This window comes from Neopelma chrysocephalum, unplaced genomic scaffold, assembly GCF_003984885.1.
Source record: "Neopelma chrysocephalum unplaced genomic scaffold, ASM398488v2 Primary Assembly neopelma1_80b, whole genome shotgun sequence".
Taxonomy (NCBI): Eukaryota; Metazoa; Chordata; class Aves; order Passeriformes; family Pipridae; genus Neopelma; species Neopelma chrysocephalum.
This window is the reverse complement of record NW_020897742.1, coordinates 1,104,592-1,121,051: the sequence shown is the minus strand read 5'-3', so window position 1 is coordinate 1,121,051 and position 16,460 is coordinate 1,104,592. Positions and strand designations below refer to the sequence as shown.

The 16,460-nt window shown below is 36.8% G+C and overlaps 1 protein-coding gene across 3 annotated transcripts in view; it reads right to left on the bottom strand.

Annotated features, from left to right (window-relative positions):
* Positions 1 to 16,460, bottom strand: part of WDR35 (WD repeat domain 35) — a 43,788-nt gene that overhangs the window by 6,330 nt on the left and 20,998 nt on the right. For all 3 annotated transcript variants that reach the window (XM_027690214.1, XM_027690213.1, XM_027690215.1), the window contains 10 exons: positions 12,545 to 12,689; positions 11,273 to 11,342; positions 10,653 to 10,706; positions 8,975 to 9,084; positions 7,245 to 7,455; positions 6,590 to 6,670; positions 6,322 to 6,458; positions 3,937 to 4,140; positions 1,875 to 2,021; positions 634 to 766 (listed from right to left, as the gene is read on the bottom strand). In XM_027690214.1, coding sequence (XP_027546015.1) covers positions 634 to 766; positions 1,875 to 2,021; positions 3,937 to 4,140; positions 6,322 to 6,458; positions 6,590 to 6,670; positions 7,245 to 7,455; positions 8,975 to 9,084; positions 10,653 to 10,706; positions 11,273 to 11,342; positions 12,545 to 12,689 — 1,292 coding nt within the window. The remainder of the gene's footprint in view (positions 1 to 633; positions 767 to 1,874; positions 2,022 to 3,936; positions 4,141 to 6,321; positions 6,459 to 6,589; positions 6,671 to 7,244; positions 7,456 to 8,974; positions 9,085 to 10,652; positions 10,707 to 11,272; positions 11,343 to 12,544; positions 12,690 to 16,460) is intronic.

Below are 16,460 nucleotides of genomic sequence, written 5' to 3'. Positions count from 1 at the left end.
AGCACGTTTTGCATTTTTCAAGCATTTTGAATTAATCGACCATAGCATAGCTTTAAATTAGCTATTACATAGTAGGTCATATCCTGCTATACATACACAGCTATACCCTGTACACCTATATATCCTATTCACCCTATCCCACCTACTTTTTCTCCTTTGAGAGTATCTTCAATTTTCATTGTACATTAGTGTTACCATGCAAGAAGTTAGGGATAGCAACTAGGAAGGATTTAGGGAAAAAAAACAACCAACAGTGTAAACAAGATGACAAAATGAAATCTAAAGTAACTGTCCATCCGTGAGTGACTTCTCAGTGAAGTACAGCTATTTCAGAGAGAAATGCCACAATTTGGGGAGAGAAACAGTAAATTATGACTTAGCCATGTGGCAATAAAACCTGATGAACAATTGGGCCTTTCTGGAGAACTGAGACAATAAGAGAAAGGAAGAATAATGGAGTATGAAAACAACAGTAATACTGGACATCAATACCACAGTAACACCATTATGCTTAAGTGAGTAGGTCCTATGCTGCATTCCTTCTCTGTTCCTTAACCCTCCCAAGATGTGAAATTTTAAATAAATAATTGGGTATAAATAAGACAATGAAAAATAAAGGTGCTTTTTGCTTACAGAGAGCAATTTATGATTCTCTGGAAGTGAGTTAGCCAGATTCTCCAGTCCTTGGTAGTCCTCTAGCATGTAGTAACATTCAGCCAAACGTTCCTGGTTTCGTCCCTGCACATAATACTGTACAGCATTTAACCTAGTAGGACAAAAAAGATGTGGTGGCTTCTAATATATAAACACAAGTGAAGTTTTTAATTCTGTAAGCCTTTTACATTTTTAAATCTAAAATCATTATTTTTAACATGCAGCTTTCCTTGGAAAAACTTCTGTAGCTAGAATTTCACTGTTTTTCTAAAAAGTACTGCAAGTTTTAATTTTCAGAGATCATTATATTCAAGTAGTAGCAAGACTGATTCTCTGACTAGCATAAGGTTAGGAAGTCAAGGAATCTTGAAACTATAGATCATAGCAGATAATGGATAACTTACAACTAAACCTTCAGAAAAGGGCTTTACTGTTGTGCCTCTGTATTTTAAAACACAAGCACTGGGACCTCCAAGACCATTCTCCAAAGTTACCTAAAACATCTAAAAGTCAACTTTCAAAATTTAATCACAAGTTTTCAACTGCTTTGGGACCCAAGTTCTTTATGATAATACAATTTGGGTAATCACAATACACAGTGGAGCTGTGGAACTCTGAGACATAGTTAGAAGGCAACAAGAAAAGTGCATGAAAAAAATTCTTGGCAAGTTATTAACTAAGAAGACATTACCTCTGGCTCACTAAGTACTTGACTGCAAAATGTGTTCTGCAGAAATACGATTACGGGTGTGCACTGTCCTTAAAATATTCCTTGGGCGCCCAGTTTGGGCAACAGCTGGAGACTGTTCCAGGCCATAAAGAAATCTGAACCTTTTCAAATATTTGTGGGTTGAACCATTCTAGAAAATTCACTGATGTTTAATAATTCTCTCCTACCTTTAACTACTTTTTTTCTTTAATACTTTCTATATCCAGCCTAATACAACTGTAGAGGTATTTCTCTTCCCCTCCCCTCTTTTGAAACAGACAGACTTCTGGCAAAATGGAGATTTTTATCACCTCCATTCTTTAGACAGCTGATAACAGCTCTCTGTTTATCTTATGATGGAACCATAAAGGTCTGAGCTAAATCTCATAATTCCAGAATTATCCCATGTACTGCATCCTGATGTCTGTCCCTCCTCATAAATTAAGTCTTGTCATCAGTTTAATAATTTTCTTTGTAATTTCCTTCTTACTAGTTCTTCTACAGAACATACCACTTCTGACGGTCTGCAAAGTAGTCTCCAATAGCATTGTGTGCCTGTTCCAGGAGGGCGTCATCCGAGTCCCCTGAGCCAGTTCTCAGCAGCTGCAATACCCGAAACCAATCTCCCAGTTTGATCCGCAGACCAATGGCAAGATCTCTGGTATAAACAGAAATTAGCAGGGAAAAGTCAAAGACAGTAAAATGGGTAACAAAAATCTTGAGAAAAGCATCCAAAAGTATTTTCATGTTCTTAACCTGCACTGCAGGTATCACAGTGATCCCAGATATCTTGTTTTGATTTTAAACACTATTCTATGAAAGCAAATACTCAGAGAGCTCACAGGTTATTTCAGAAGTATGCACCTCCTTATTAGCCATACTCCTATGTGAGGAGTTAAATGAGCGGCTGGTGAGACAACTGGGCTGATGTTACTCCAGGTTCCCTCTTACTCTGTTCTGTATCTTTCATGCTGACCACCACAAGAGATGGCACCAGCTGCAAAAGGCTGGAGGCAGGAGGAAGATGAGGGGAAAGGCCAAGAAGCGAGGAATATGAATAATGGAGGCTAAAGCTGAGATGAAATCATGTGGATTTCAGAGACTTCTCTTTCAGATTCAGGGTGACTTTGGCTAAAGGAGAAAGGATTCAGATGTAGTTTTTCCTTTTTATTATTTTTATTATTCATGCATACATATGACTCACTGTGTGTCTGTCTGGCATGTTTTTCCATCAAATAGAATAATTCTGTATTACTTCATATAAAAGTAATTCTGCAGGTGCATAGAAAATAAATGGGAGAGACTTATACATGTCTTGTAAAAATGCCCTCAGCTTACAAATGAAGGAAGGCAGTAGCAAGTCAGTGCAGTCAGCAAAATAAGAGTATCCATCTAAAAACATTAAAATTGTATTTGAAAAATAGATTTATTTCAACATGATTTATGGTAGATATTTCTCAGGATTTTTCTAGTGGTGAGGAGACACGTAACGTCAATACAGAATTCCCATATTCTCGTAGCTGGAGAATAAGATGCTCTACTGTTGAAGAAACCAGTAAAAAAGTAAGTTTTTGACTTCTGCAATCCTATAATGTCCACATTTCTCTTCAGCCATGTGAAAAGGAATAAGCCACATTTAAAAATCAGTGTTGCAGTGTGACTGCAGTGCTCAGGAGGCAGTCCACCTCCCCAAAGCAGCATACTGCCATTGAATAATTAACTACAGGCAAGAAAGTTTTCCATTACCAGGCTCTAATGGGCATCTCCCTTCAGCTCCTGCCTTCTCCCTCTGCCCTCCCGTCCTGTCCCCCTTACTGGGAAAGAGGAAGGTTTCTCATTCTTACAGCATGAAAGAATAACTAATCTTTTTCTCCATCATTCCCTACTGTTTTTCATGGCTCCATTAATCAAAGCTTAAAAATTTCATGTGTGCACAAGTGATTCATGTTTCTCCATGTTTGACCACCATCTACCGGCTACACTGTACAACTGCTGCTGATGATTTAACATTATCCTTTTCCAGCAGAGACAGTGCTCTAGCTAATTGCTTAGTGTTAATTTATATTCCCAGCAATACTGTAATTTTGCTTTGTTTGTTTTCATTCCTGAGGAAAAATTCCATTGATTGGTCCACAGTTTCATCCAGAGTGCTTTCTGTCTCTCCAGAGATTACAGTTCATTAAAAACTCTGTTGTTTGTATATGTAATTGGGAAGAATGTGTACTTGGCTACTAGCTAAGACCAACAGCACATAAATTAAACATTAGTTAAGACTGTTTGTAGTTTTGAAATCCCAGCTGAAATACTGACAAAATACTTGTGAAAAAAAATCTATGAAACACAGCACTACCTAGAACAGCCGAGGTTTTGCAACCAGTTTGGAATGCGCTGATTTACATATAGAACTGGTTATCTATGGATACAAAAAAATTCTCTCCATTTGATCCTTTTATGTCTTTGCAGAAACTGGTAAAGACTCTTCAGAGCTAAAACAGCTATTCCTGATTTAGGCATGCTTTTTTTTTTCAGACTTTCTTTCTTTATTTGCTGCTGAGATGATTCCATACAATTACCTTCTGTCCATATCCAGATACATTCTTTCAGCTTCTTCAAATCTGCTAAAATAGGCTGCTACTTCTGCTTGCTTCATGGACTCGCTCTGCAGGTTGCCCAGACACTTCACAAATTTAATACCTTGATAATCTTTGCAACGCACGAAAGCTTGTTCAGCCATCTGCAGATCCAGCTTCTGAAGAGCAGCTTCAGCCAGGAGACGCCTGTGTGAAAAACAAACATGACAGATGGAAAAGCAGCTAGAGAGTAAATTAAATGAGGATCCATTTAACTAGTAATTATTTAAAGAAGACATTCAAGTTATTGCAATTGTATTGTTTACTAGCTTATCTTAATACAGTTGTATGATTGTTCCCAGTACCTTCTGGGGGAAAGATGTTCAAGCAATTGCTAATATTCTTTTTTTCAGCTGTTCAAATGGACAGTGGGTTGGGAGGAATGGGCAGGATTTGAGTGTTACACTTGTCCTGCACGAAATGGGTTGTTGGTCTCAATGCAGTTCCATTTAGATATTTCTACCTATCCATCTGTCATTGCTTTAAACCTTGATGGCAGCCTCAGCCTAAAAGACTCCAACTACATTGGCCATGACAAATAAATTATCCTTCTGATCCATCTGGATGTTCCTTGTCCTGTTAGGATGGTAGTCCGGGAGAGCAGGGAACTTTGGGAAAGCTTGTACTGGTTCAGCCCCATTGGTTAGTTCTGCAAATAGTGAACTTCTACCTGCAGGTCAACCTACATGAATCAGGTGCTTGAGTGAGCTCTAGAATTCTCTGCAAAAATCACGCTAGTTAAATTTAGCCTGGCTGACTGACACTGAAAGAAAGTCAGCACAGCAGGGCACTGACAAAACCAATAATATTGCTGCTGTGTTCAGTGACCTAAGCCATGCTTAAGGCAGTACCAACTCCGTATTTTTGAATCAATTTGAGAAGGCTGGTATCACTTCAAATCAAGTGCTCATCACTGACATCAAAGAAACCGAGAGAAGAACAGTATGGCAAATTTAATCCATCTACTAAACACATCATCCTGTTTGCTGCATTCTAGAATTAAGGGCACTGTCCTGTTCTGATCTGGAATGTATTTGCTTTATAGCCAGTACTTCTAATCCATCTCTTCTTTATAAATATGTGACATGTGTTTTCTTGCATAATAAAAATGAAGTTCATGGCAATTTTGGAGCAAGATGAACAGAATTCGATGTGTGTTTTGTGATTTTACAATATAAAACTTTTACTGAGACACAGATTTTCAAACTAATAGCAAAAAGCATGGATGACTTCAAAGCTCCAAAAATCTTCAGCTAGCTCAAGACATTAGTAAAAATGAAGATTCACAAAACCAACATTTTACCCAACACACTCAAGCTAATAAAACTACAGTATTATTACAGAAACTTTCAATATGTAGCTAGCAAATCTTTTTTTTCAGAATGAACATTCTGGAGACAAAAGCACAAGTAGATAGGAAGAAATCTTTTAGGGACAAACTTAAAACAAGCTGTCTTGGCCAGTCTTTCAGCAACTCTTAATTTTCCTCTGAACTGTCAGAATTAACAGCCAAACATCCAATCAGTTAGCTTCCAAATAAAGCCAAAATTAGTAAAGACAGGTAAGGATAAAGAACAATCTCCATAGAGTTAAAGAGAATTGGCATCATTCATCAAGAAACTCGTCAATGAAGTTTTAGGTTCTGCTACTCACTTTTCATTAAATTACCTACTGATGCATTTACTCTTACAGCCCTTATGACTTGGGATATTAAAGAGATTTCCAGAACTACTGTTTTCCCAGGTTTATTTTTACATGTTTGCTTACATGTAGGCTTTTCAACTTTAATAGCTAAATCCATGTTTAGTTTAAGCATGCCAGCATCTCCAACTCTCAGATTACTTCTGAGATGCTGCATCATAACATGATTAACATACCCAGCCCTTCTCATTTCTGTCCTTTATGGCCTGTCCAAAATGCTACAAGGTTAGTCAAACTACTCTTATCTTATCATTCTGATGTGTTCCCTTTTTTTTTAAGTGCTTTGTCATTAAGGTTCAATATCAAATATATAAATTTAATGTTTAATTTAACCAACTGTCAGTTGGCTTTCTGCCAGCTTTTTTATTTCCTTTAAATTCACCCCTAAAAGCAGGGAGCACTGCGTTTTGGGGCTCATACAGTAGAGAGCCTGTACCCTACACCCACTGCCATGACACACACTACATGCCTGCCATTCCAGGCACTCCAACATTCATAAATTCTTAGTGCATACTCCTTAGCTGGTTTTAATTTGAGGTTTTGTAATTTCATACTAGATCTGTCTGAACAGTAAAAGAGTACAAAAGAGCACAAATTTACACAAAGTTGGCTTATAAAGGATTTTACCAAAGTCTGGGATGTGGATTGTCTTCTATGAATTGGGAAGATTCCTCAATGCCAACTTTTTCAATCAACGCTCGACTGTCTCGTAATGACCGTATCTCAAAATTGATGATGTAATCTTTGTTAGGATGTTCAGGATTCTAACATAATGGATAAAGAAACATATTTTTATTCCATGTGACCTTTGTTTTCATCCAACAAAAATATCTACTGTTCAAATCATTAAGACAGACACCAACTTTTCCTACAAAATAAAATTAATTATACTTACCTTTAATATTTCATCCAGAAGAACAGATTTAATTTCTAAATCTTCAAAGTTGCAAATATATCCAGATGTTTGTATAGGTTCCTTAAAGTTAAATAAGTTACAAAGGAATGAACTTGTATTCTTTCTGACTAAATCCTAATCAAATCTGTTAAGTATACATATAAATACATTCATCTCCAAACTAGGATTTAATTGCACTTCCAACAAGAAACAAATACTAAAGTCATTAACATTATTGGCAATTCTATAAACACAGACATCATAAAAAATTCTCATGTTTTCTGTAACTAAATTATGAGAGAGATAAACACCTATTATTTAGAGTCAACTGAACTGTGTTTTACAAGTATCTTTACTAAAATTGCATTTGTTTCCCAAAGCATGCAAAAACAATATGCTCCTGAAAACATCTCATACGTTTTATAAAAATATGACAGCATTTTTATGTTTCCAGGACTGATAGCTCATTTTACTTATTTGTTCCAAAACAACATTCCTACATGAGAGTTGGGAAGATTTTGAGATTTCCAGAAGAAAGTTTAAATAAACACTTGTCTAACTGAATGGTAAGCACAATAATACTATTATTCAAGAAAGAGCCATTAACTTATGAGCAAACTTGTAAAATGAACAGTTTATGTATGTTAATATTTACCTCTGGATCCAAGTTTCTGAAAACATACATTCTTGTTTTCTCCATCATTGCAAACAAATCTGGGTTATCTTTGGCCCATTTCATGTCCCAGACATCTTTGCGTTCCAGTTTCAGCTGCTCCCCTATCACCTGCTGCCCTGTGCTGTCTATTGCCCGCGCGTCCAAGTCAAAGAAAGTCAGAACACCTGAAAGGTCTATGATAGCGAGACGACTACAGACAAACAAAGGAATAAAAAAATAAGACGGCTAAAACAACACTATTCAAGGCTGCAAATGTGAAATAGCTCTCAAAACTGGCACAGTATAATGCTGTGATTCCATGAGATGCCGTCGTGTGCCAAAACCAGCACAGATGCATGTGATTTTCATTTATCTGCACAGCAGAGACCAGAGACATGGAAACATCTGTTCATATAGGATCTGGCCCTGCAAAGGCTCTGAAATACGCCCATTTTTTCATCCAGCATTTTGAAGATCCTTAGTACATCAGATATCAAGTTGAGTAAATTACAGGTTCTGCCCCTCACCAAACTTTTCTTGACAAAGACTAAAATTAACAACTGAACAGAACTTGTTTTCTTTATTTACTAGGAGGCAATGAAGCAGATTATTAAATTAAAAAGTCAGTTTGGTGATGTAAACTGTTAATTCCTAAAACAGGATTTCTTACATTTCTACAAAGGGTATTCTTTAGGTTTTTTCAAGGTAATAAAAAGTATAATCCAATTAATCTTTCAAGTGATTCAAAATATGGGAAAAATACAATTTCTAAAATGTTATATTTGAAAATTTCCAGTTACATAGGTCTTCATAGGAAATCATAGTAGCCTGTATTTACTACAAGGCCATTTTAGAAGCATTTCTAAATACTGAATGGTAGACACCCTAAATCCCTACTAAAATTTCAAAAGCAATTTAGAAAATTAACTTTAAAAAGCTTATGGATCTGAGCCTTTTTCCCTAGCACAAAGTCATTTAGGAAAGAAACAGCTTGGGTTCAGAACAAAATGAATGTGGTTCTGACTCGATCACATTACCTTTTGACTGAAGCAATCTATTTTTGGCTATACCTAAAGAGGCAAGAGATCTACACAAGCATTAGGAATCTTTTTTGAAATTATAAAGTTATTTTGAAGTGATTTAAATTGTCTTGCAAGTACTCTTTAGTCAGTATATTTTTGCCTTTTCTGCCAAGACTCTTGTGTGCTCTCTTGCCCAAAAATAGCTGTAAAGTAGAAAGCCAGTAGAAAGCCAGTAGCTGTTCAGTAGAAAGCAGACTTGCTAGAAGTATTGCCACCAGTTACAGGTTGTAACAAAATTAATATGGGATGAACAAACTTTCCAGACATTAGAAGGACAGGGAAATATAAAGATGTCTTGGAGATACAAAGTTTCAGGTTATAACATAATTTTGTCAACTAATTTCATGATCACAGGAAGGTTATGCTTGGTTCATCTAATAAAACAAAGATATTTTCATGTATACATGGTATAAAGCATAGGAGAGCTTTACTAAGTGTGTCAGAGCAGTCTCTGATGACTGTCTATAATTAGTAATAAAGAAACGGTTAAGCAACCATGAATAACAATAAAATTAATAGTTTATATTAAATTAAAATCAGTACATACTTATTATAGAATTATAGATTTCATAGAATTAGTATTTTCACAAATTTCAGTGCTTTAGTTTGAAATTGGATACCTGTGTTAGAAGCAGATCTGTAACTTACCTGGAGTTGCAGTTCAAAGACAGCTGATAGGCACGACAGTTCAGGATATAGGTCTGCACTAGAGCCACACTAGGGAGACTGTATCTCTGAATAGTGCCGGATTCTCTTCCCTAGGGAAAAGCGATCCTGGCTTAGCACGAGAATTTTTCCATCAGTAAACTCTTTAAAATGGTTTTCTTTATATGCTGTCTTAGTCAAAAGAGCTTTTGGATAAGTGACAGAGCGTAAGTGGAAAGAGGGAGTATCATCACCCTAAAAGTTCTGAATTCTGCTATTTAAACACGATGCTACAATTGACAGATCTGCTTAAATCAGTGATGTTAAAACAAACAGCTCTAGTCCACATACAGCCCACAGAACAGACCCTATGAACTTCCAGACATGGTCTACATAACAAAAAAGAAAAACAGTCAAAAGATCTTTGTCCTGTGCTAGTAAATCCCCTCAAACAGTGCTACTTTTAAAAGTAGTAAATACAGTAAATACCGGTGTAAAATACACTGGTTATTCACAGGAAACAAATCTAAGTACTGATGTGATTTATCTTTATTTTGATGAATGACAGACCCATTCCCTGTGTCGAGACACTATCAGGCCAACAGTCTGAAAGGAGTTTGACATCTCTGGACTGAAATGGTCACTGCCACTATTTTCTCATGGTGTTTCTGTAGACTGAGTAACATATCCAGCTTGGTTTACCTACTGTTTACCTACTGTTCAACTCTTATGCTGGAAATGAGTCAACATTAAACTTTAAGGTAGTCTAAACTTCATTCCTTCTTTTTCTTTTTTCTTCTCCCAAAGCCACCCCTAGGATCCTCAGCATAAAATACCACCTTTGATTTTTTCACATCTGTATGCCCTATAAACTAAAAAGCAGATTTGGTCAGAAGCATTAGAAAAATCTAGCCACTGCAACATGCATTCACCTTCAGCACATTTATCCAGATTTGATCTCAAAGGCATTTCCTCTCATTCCCTTCCTTTTAACCAAAGACACTTATTAATTATTGTCTGAATTTCATTTTCTCATTCCTATTCTTCAAACACAAACAGAATCCCATCATTACCAACTAACCATAACACTTTTTTCATTCATGCTTTTTCTCGTGACCCATTGGTTTTGTAAAATCCAGCAAAGGACATAAACAACAACAACAACCAATAGCTCAAGCAGAAACATGGGAAAACACCAAGGTATTTCTTGGAATGTGGATAACATGAGGAAACAGTGTTCTTTTTCTATCTTTGTTCTGCTCACTTAGTTACTAATAGGGATATAGCAAACTACAATACATTATACCATTAATATGTAAACAGACAAACGTTATAAATCTTTTTGTCTAGAACACAGAGCCTAGAAGAGACTTCCCAGAACTCAGATTACAGAATTAAGTCTTAACCTGGACTTTATCAAACCCTATGTATAAGTATCAACTCAGGCAACCAGTCCTAAACTGTAAGTACTTCGTGAATTAGCCCTCCTAAGGAAAGAACCCAGGTTAACAGAAGAAACTGTTAAAGTTATCTCTGGAGAAGTTTAGAAAGAGATTTTGTCTGTATAAATTCTAAATTCAAAAATGCTTTGAAATTATGACTGCTTATGACATTCTGCAGAAGAATCTCATGCTTACAAGCACAAGGAGCAATAAGGAGTTGTTTTAATCACATAACTTACCACAAGTAGTATCTTATCAGATGCTGTTATTGCACAAATTGGATCTCTTGTTCCCTGAAAGTATACAAGCAACATCAGTATGTTTTACTGCAAAGGTAAGAATACCCTGCTAAAAAAAAAAAAAAAAAGTAAGAAACACAAAATATAACAGATGTTTAACAGAAAACACAGGAAGGCAACTATCTTTGACTCGTGATGTCTCTAATTAATTTCAAGTATGTTTGTGGGTATAGCCAGCACTCACACACCACATAAAGTGAAAATGGCCAAAAATACTAGAAAAGATTACAAGGGTTATTGAGTTTCAACAAGTCTGTATTTTGTGGAAGAGGAGCTGCTTCTGACCACGAAGACAGCAGGTATCTACATACTGCACCCCAGAAAATACTTTTTCCACACTCCCTACAATTTGCTGTATATTTCCAGTAATACTTAATGACACAGTAACAGCACAAACCAGAGGGATGAAACATAACATGTATGCAAAAAAGGTAAGAATGAAAAAAAGTTTAAGTACCACCACTTCTACCAATGAAAATCTATGAAAATAAATAAAGCTAACTACTGCTCTTTCAAGCTACGAGTGACACCACAATAAACTAGTTAAAAACATCACTCACTTCAATAGCTCTGCTGTAATCAAGGCGTCCATCTCCAGACCCTGAAGAGGTGTCATCAATATGATAGATCCTGTACAAAAAACAAGTCCAAACAGAGGATCATTTTTGGTAGCATATACCTATCTCCAATCCTTGGAGAAGAAACCATTGGAATTGGAGAAGAGAACAAAAGCTATGCCTGTTCTTATGTTCCCATAGTATTCCCACTGATAATCCTGCTTTCTATTGATATAAAGATATGGTGATTGCTTTCACTTTCACAGCCCCTGATGGTCCATTCCCACATGATCTGAGAATTTTCATTCTGCAGCAAACCATCAACCACCTTCAAACATGCACTTCCATATTTCACCAGGTTCTTCTCTACACGTATGAAGAGCTTCACCTTCATAGCCACAAAACTTATGTATTACTGTATTATCAATATTTCATCATAACTTCTCTTTTGCCTTAAAAAGTAGCATTGGGATAGATTTTAGAATGCTAAAATCATCATTAAGGTTGAATTACAACTATTTACTTTTTTCAATATTTTACCAAATTTACAATCTTTTCCAAGGCTAGGACATACAGGTCCTACAACAATGTAAGTTATTACATGTACAAATAATTATTCATTATTATAGATATACAGTGACAGGAAATGGTAGATTTATAGGAAGATTTTACAGCACCTCTATGGAAGAACACAAAAAATAACACAAAAGGAAACCATAACAAAGTTGAAAGCTTGTGGAGGTGACAGAAAATTTAATGCTAGAAATGAGCACCTGGGAAGGAAATATTTTGGAGGCAGAATGATGTTGATTTTGGCTTGTTTAGTTTGAGAGGATAAAAGTCCATACAGGATTAGTTGTCAAAGCCACAATCAGACACAAGTGTATTTAGAGAAGAACCAGCTGGACAGACTATGTTCTGTCTGACACATGAGAAGCAGTTGAAGTTATCCAAGGGAATATAGCTGCCTGAAAACGAAGAGCATGGAGGAGAAAAAGGGGAGGGGTAAAAAGGCATGAAGACACACAGCTCCCTAAGAGAAGCACATAGAGAGCAAATGGAGACACTGAACAGGAACTAATCCAAAAACGTCTAAGAGATTTGGATAACAAACACACATTTGTTATGAAAAAATAGTATTTAATCTTACAAGCCTACAAGTCAACAAATGTGATTAGAAAAATGAGAAGAGTTTATATTTTAGGCACAGGAGAGTTCACCTTTATCAATAACACCAGAGCAAAGGAAGAAAACTGACAAAGCCTGAAGACAAACCTTTCTCTGCCTTCTTTCCTGGTCCGTGCTACCTGATTGATTTCCATTGCTGTGAGCTTCTTGGCCACACGGTACTGCCAGATGTAAAACGCTCCTCTGGAAGCTGCTATCACATGTGTTTTGGTCATCGTGACAAACAATGGCTCTGTTATGAAACCCAAAGGGTTGCAAATTTAGAGTGGCAAGCACTGGAATAGATGCCAAAAAACAACAATCCACACCCACACCCCCAAAAAACCTAGCAGCAGTTTTTGTTAACTGCTAAGAAGTTTCATAGGGGCCTTGTGGCCTTTTCCAGAAGAAGAGGGAAATTCCTTGTAAGTTCTGATTTTACAATTAACACTTTTCCCCCTATTATTTCAGCAGATTTCCATGTGCTAATGTTGAAAACATCAAATACATATAGCAAACTTTCAGGTTAATGACCAGTTCAGGAACACCTTGAATGTCTTTACAAGATCTATAACATACCTCCATATCTGACATATCTGTAATTACTCAAATATAAATAAAAGGGGGGCTACTCAAAAGTTGATAGCCTAGAAGAGATTCTTTGATCAGCATCACTTAAAAACACTTGGTAAATTTTAAATTAGACGAGACCTAGAAATACTATTTGTATCTTCGTTAATAGCTGGGCCAAATATCAATTCTTTATCTGAATGGAAGCAAATTAAATATTTAGCAGAGTGTATGCTTAGTCTTACTTTATTATATCCAAAGATTACACTGTAGGAATGCAGGGTATTTTCTTTACTTCAGCCCTAAGCCCACTTAGAATATGTGCATAAACTGAGTATCTTATTCCTGATGTCCATGTTCAGTGACCAAATATACATAAATATATATATATGCACATAAAGCATTACAATATTCTTTATAATACACTGTCTTGACTGTATTAAAGCTCATTTTTCCTTTTTACAGTCCTTTGTTTCATCTTTCTGAAAACCAGTGAATGCACATAAGAAGGCATAGAAGAATGAAGAAACCTAGTAAGTAAATCTCCCAATGCCATCATATTCTACAAGTAAATCATCATGCTACCAAAAAAAGCCAGGCAAATTCAAAAGAATTGTATGGCCCAGCCTGGTGGGGGAACACTGAGTCATACAGATAACATGATGTGAGCACAAAATACAATTCTTTTACTGTGGATCTTTTTTTCTGTATTTTAGCACAGAACAGAACTCTGGAGGGAGCTATAAGCCTGCCATAAAGGAGAGCAGTGCTACAAGAGACAGATGGGGGAAGATTGGTTGAACAGATTTTATTTCTTTGAAACCAAGAGGATTATATAAGCTACCCGATGGCTGCAGAATACTTTTCAGTAAAAATGTGAATACTGGGTAAGAAGGCTTAGTGATGATGCTTAACATGTGAGCAGCAGAGTTGTTTACGTTATATGCAACTCAGTGTATTTCATGTACTTACAACACATTCAATAATTAGTCACATCCAAACTGAAGGGTACAGTCTCCTGTTTCATCAACAGTATTAATAAATTCTTTTATTAACTTGCAGCCATAGGTGCTGTAACAATTATGTTTTTATCCTTTAAAAATGAAACATCAAAATCTTCTGACTTGAACGGGAATAAGGTTTGCTCAAATCACTAAATTTTTGTACTAAGCCTCATACTGGGACTCAACTTAGTCAACATTTAAGCACTTGTAGTCCAAGACAATGCTAAACCAGGCCCACACCTGAAAGCCATGGGCATTCCTCACACTCACCAGGTGACTTCCCATTTGACCTGCAGCTTCCACGGAGCCTAAACTTACTCATTTGTGCACAGCTTAAAATACCCCAAGCCAGGAAAAAGGATGTTCACATAAGGTCTGTTGTGATCTAGAAATAAGATGGCAAAGCATCCATGCTTTATCCAGGGGATGCAATCAGTTAGATATTTTATGAACATGTCTGACTTATACTGACTGTCAAAAAACACACATACACCAACCCCTGACACATTTCCCTGCCACTTCTTTTATAGCAGCTCTAGGAGCAGCTTGACAACAGAGTAAGTTGGATCAGTTCATTCATCTAACCGACCTCAAAATTAAATAAATAAAAGATTAGTTTAAGTTGGATTAAAGAGAAAATCACAAATTCTGGAGCAGGCAGGAATGAGCAGCCAGTATGGAGGGCAGGGCCCTCCCGTCTTTGCAACAGCAGGCTCCACGATGATTGGATTTAAGCCAAATGTGAAATCCCAGGAATAGACAGCACACAGACACAATCATCAGGATCAGATCCATTCAAAACCACATCTGGAAGAGCAGTATCTACATGTGGGAACTGATGGTTTTACAAAACTGCCTGTATAACTTAAACAATTGCATAGAAGACACATGATTTTTTCTAGAATTGCTTTAGGATTTTATACTGGTCAGTCATTGAACAAGAAAACACAAAAAATACAAACAGAAAAATCTGTTGAAAAAGAAACTAAAATCCAAGTCTAGACTGGACACTAGGAAACACTTCTTTACAGAGAAGGTAGTCACATATTGGAACAGGCTTCCTAGAGAGGTGGTCAGTGCCCCAAGCCTGTCAGTGTTTAAGAGGCATTTGGACAATGCCCTTAGCAATATGCTTTTGGTCAGCCCTGGACTGGTCCTGAACTGGATTGGTGAGTCAGTCCCTTCCAACTGAGAGTATTCTAGTCTGCCTTTTCACCAGAGAGCCTTCATCACTGGGCTAACACTCTGCTCCTAAAACGTTCTCCTTCTTGACTGCATAACAGCATTGATTCAACATAAGGGAAGGATGCCCCCAGCCACTACAAGTTTAGGCTGTTGCTGGGGCAGAGAAGGAAGTAATAGGATTTCTCCTTTCCTAGGAAAGACGCTCATTTCAACTCCCTCAGGCTGAGGAAGATCTAGAACCCCTTTCAAGGCAGCTGGTTAAACTACTTAGTTTCCTTTAGTGTAGAGAAGTATTACCATCTTATACAGCAGCATTAGTTTTAGCAGCCAGTGCTGCTCACTTGAGCATCAGCACCCTTCACAGAATCTGTGCTCTGACTATTAATTAGACAGAAATGCAAGCACCTAAAGTCTGAAGAAGGCAAGATATTTGGGTACTCTTCTGCTCAGCACTTTCACTGCATAGCAGCTTTCCATGCTAAACGTAGACTTCTGAGATAGTCTAGCTCTTCCTGCTGATTTTTCAGATAGCCAGCTTCAGTACTAAGACAATACTTAATTTTCAGACCTTGAAAATATGTATGGAAAACATTTAAACAGGTGCCTTACTTTTCAGTGATCAAATACTGAAAAGTATTAAACATACCATCCCCATCAAAACAACTCCAACATGTGAAACAACTGCCCTATAAGTTTTCTCTGGACCTTCTTTCTCTTCTCACCTCATTTCTCTTCACTGTTCCTTCATAAAACCTCCTCCCTGAAGGAAAGAAGCTTTACTTCTTACATATCCAGGAATCTCAACTAACCTTTCACAATGTCTGCATTTCATCCACACACACTCCATCTCACTTCAAAACTGTAAGAAAACACCTGCTTTCATGTCTGATCTTCTTATAAAAATAGTAAATGGAAAACAAACTTAATGCATGACTACATTACTCTGCCACATGAAAAAGCTGAGATACACAAACACAAGACAGGCAAGTCATCCCACCCAAATCTGATGGAAAGGAAGCAATCTGACAGACAGACACAATACTAAACTGTTGTTTTCATACAAGTCTAATACAGGCTGTTCCTGAGAAACTGGAATGAACTTAGTCTAATCAAGAAAATCTACGTCATTTTAGAGCTTGATTTAAATGTCTCTAGAAGTGTTGGCTCACAAATAGAAGAAAATGTCAGGCAGCAGCTGGGACAACTGAACTGCATGTGGGACAACTCATGAACAAACACAGTTTACAGAACACAAAGAAATACTC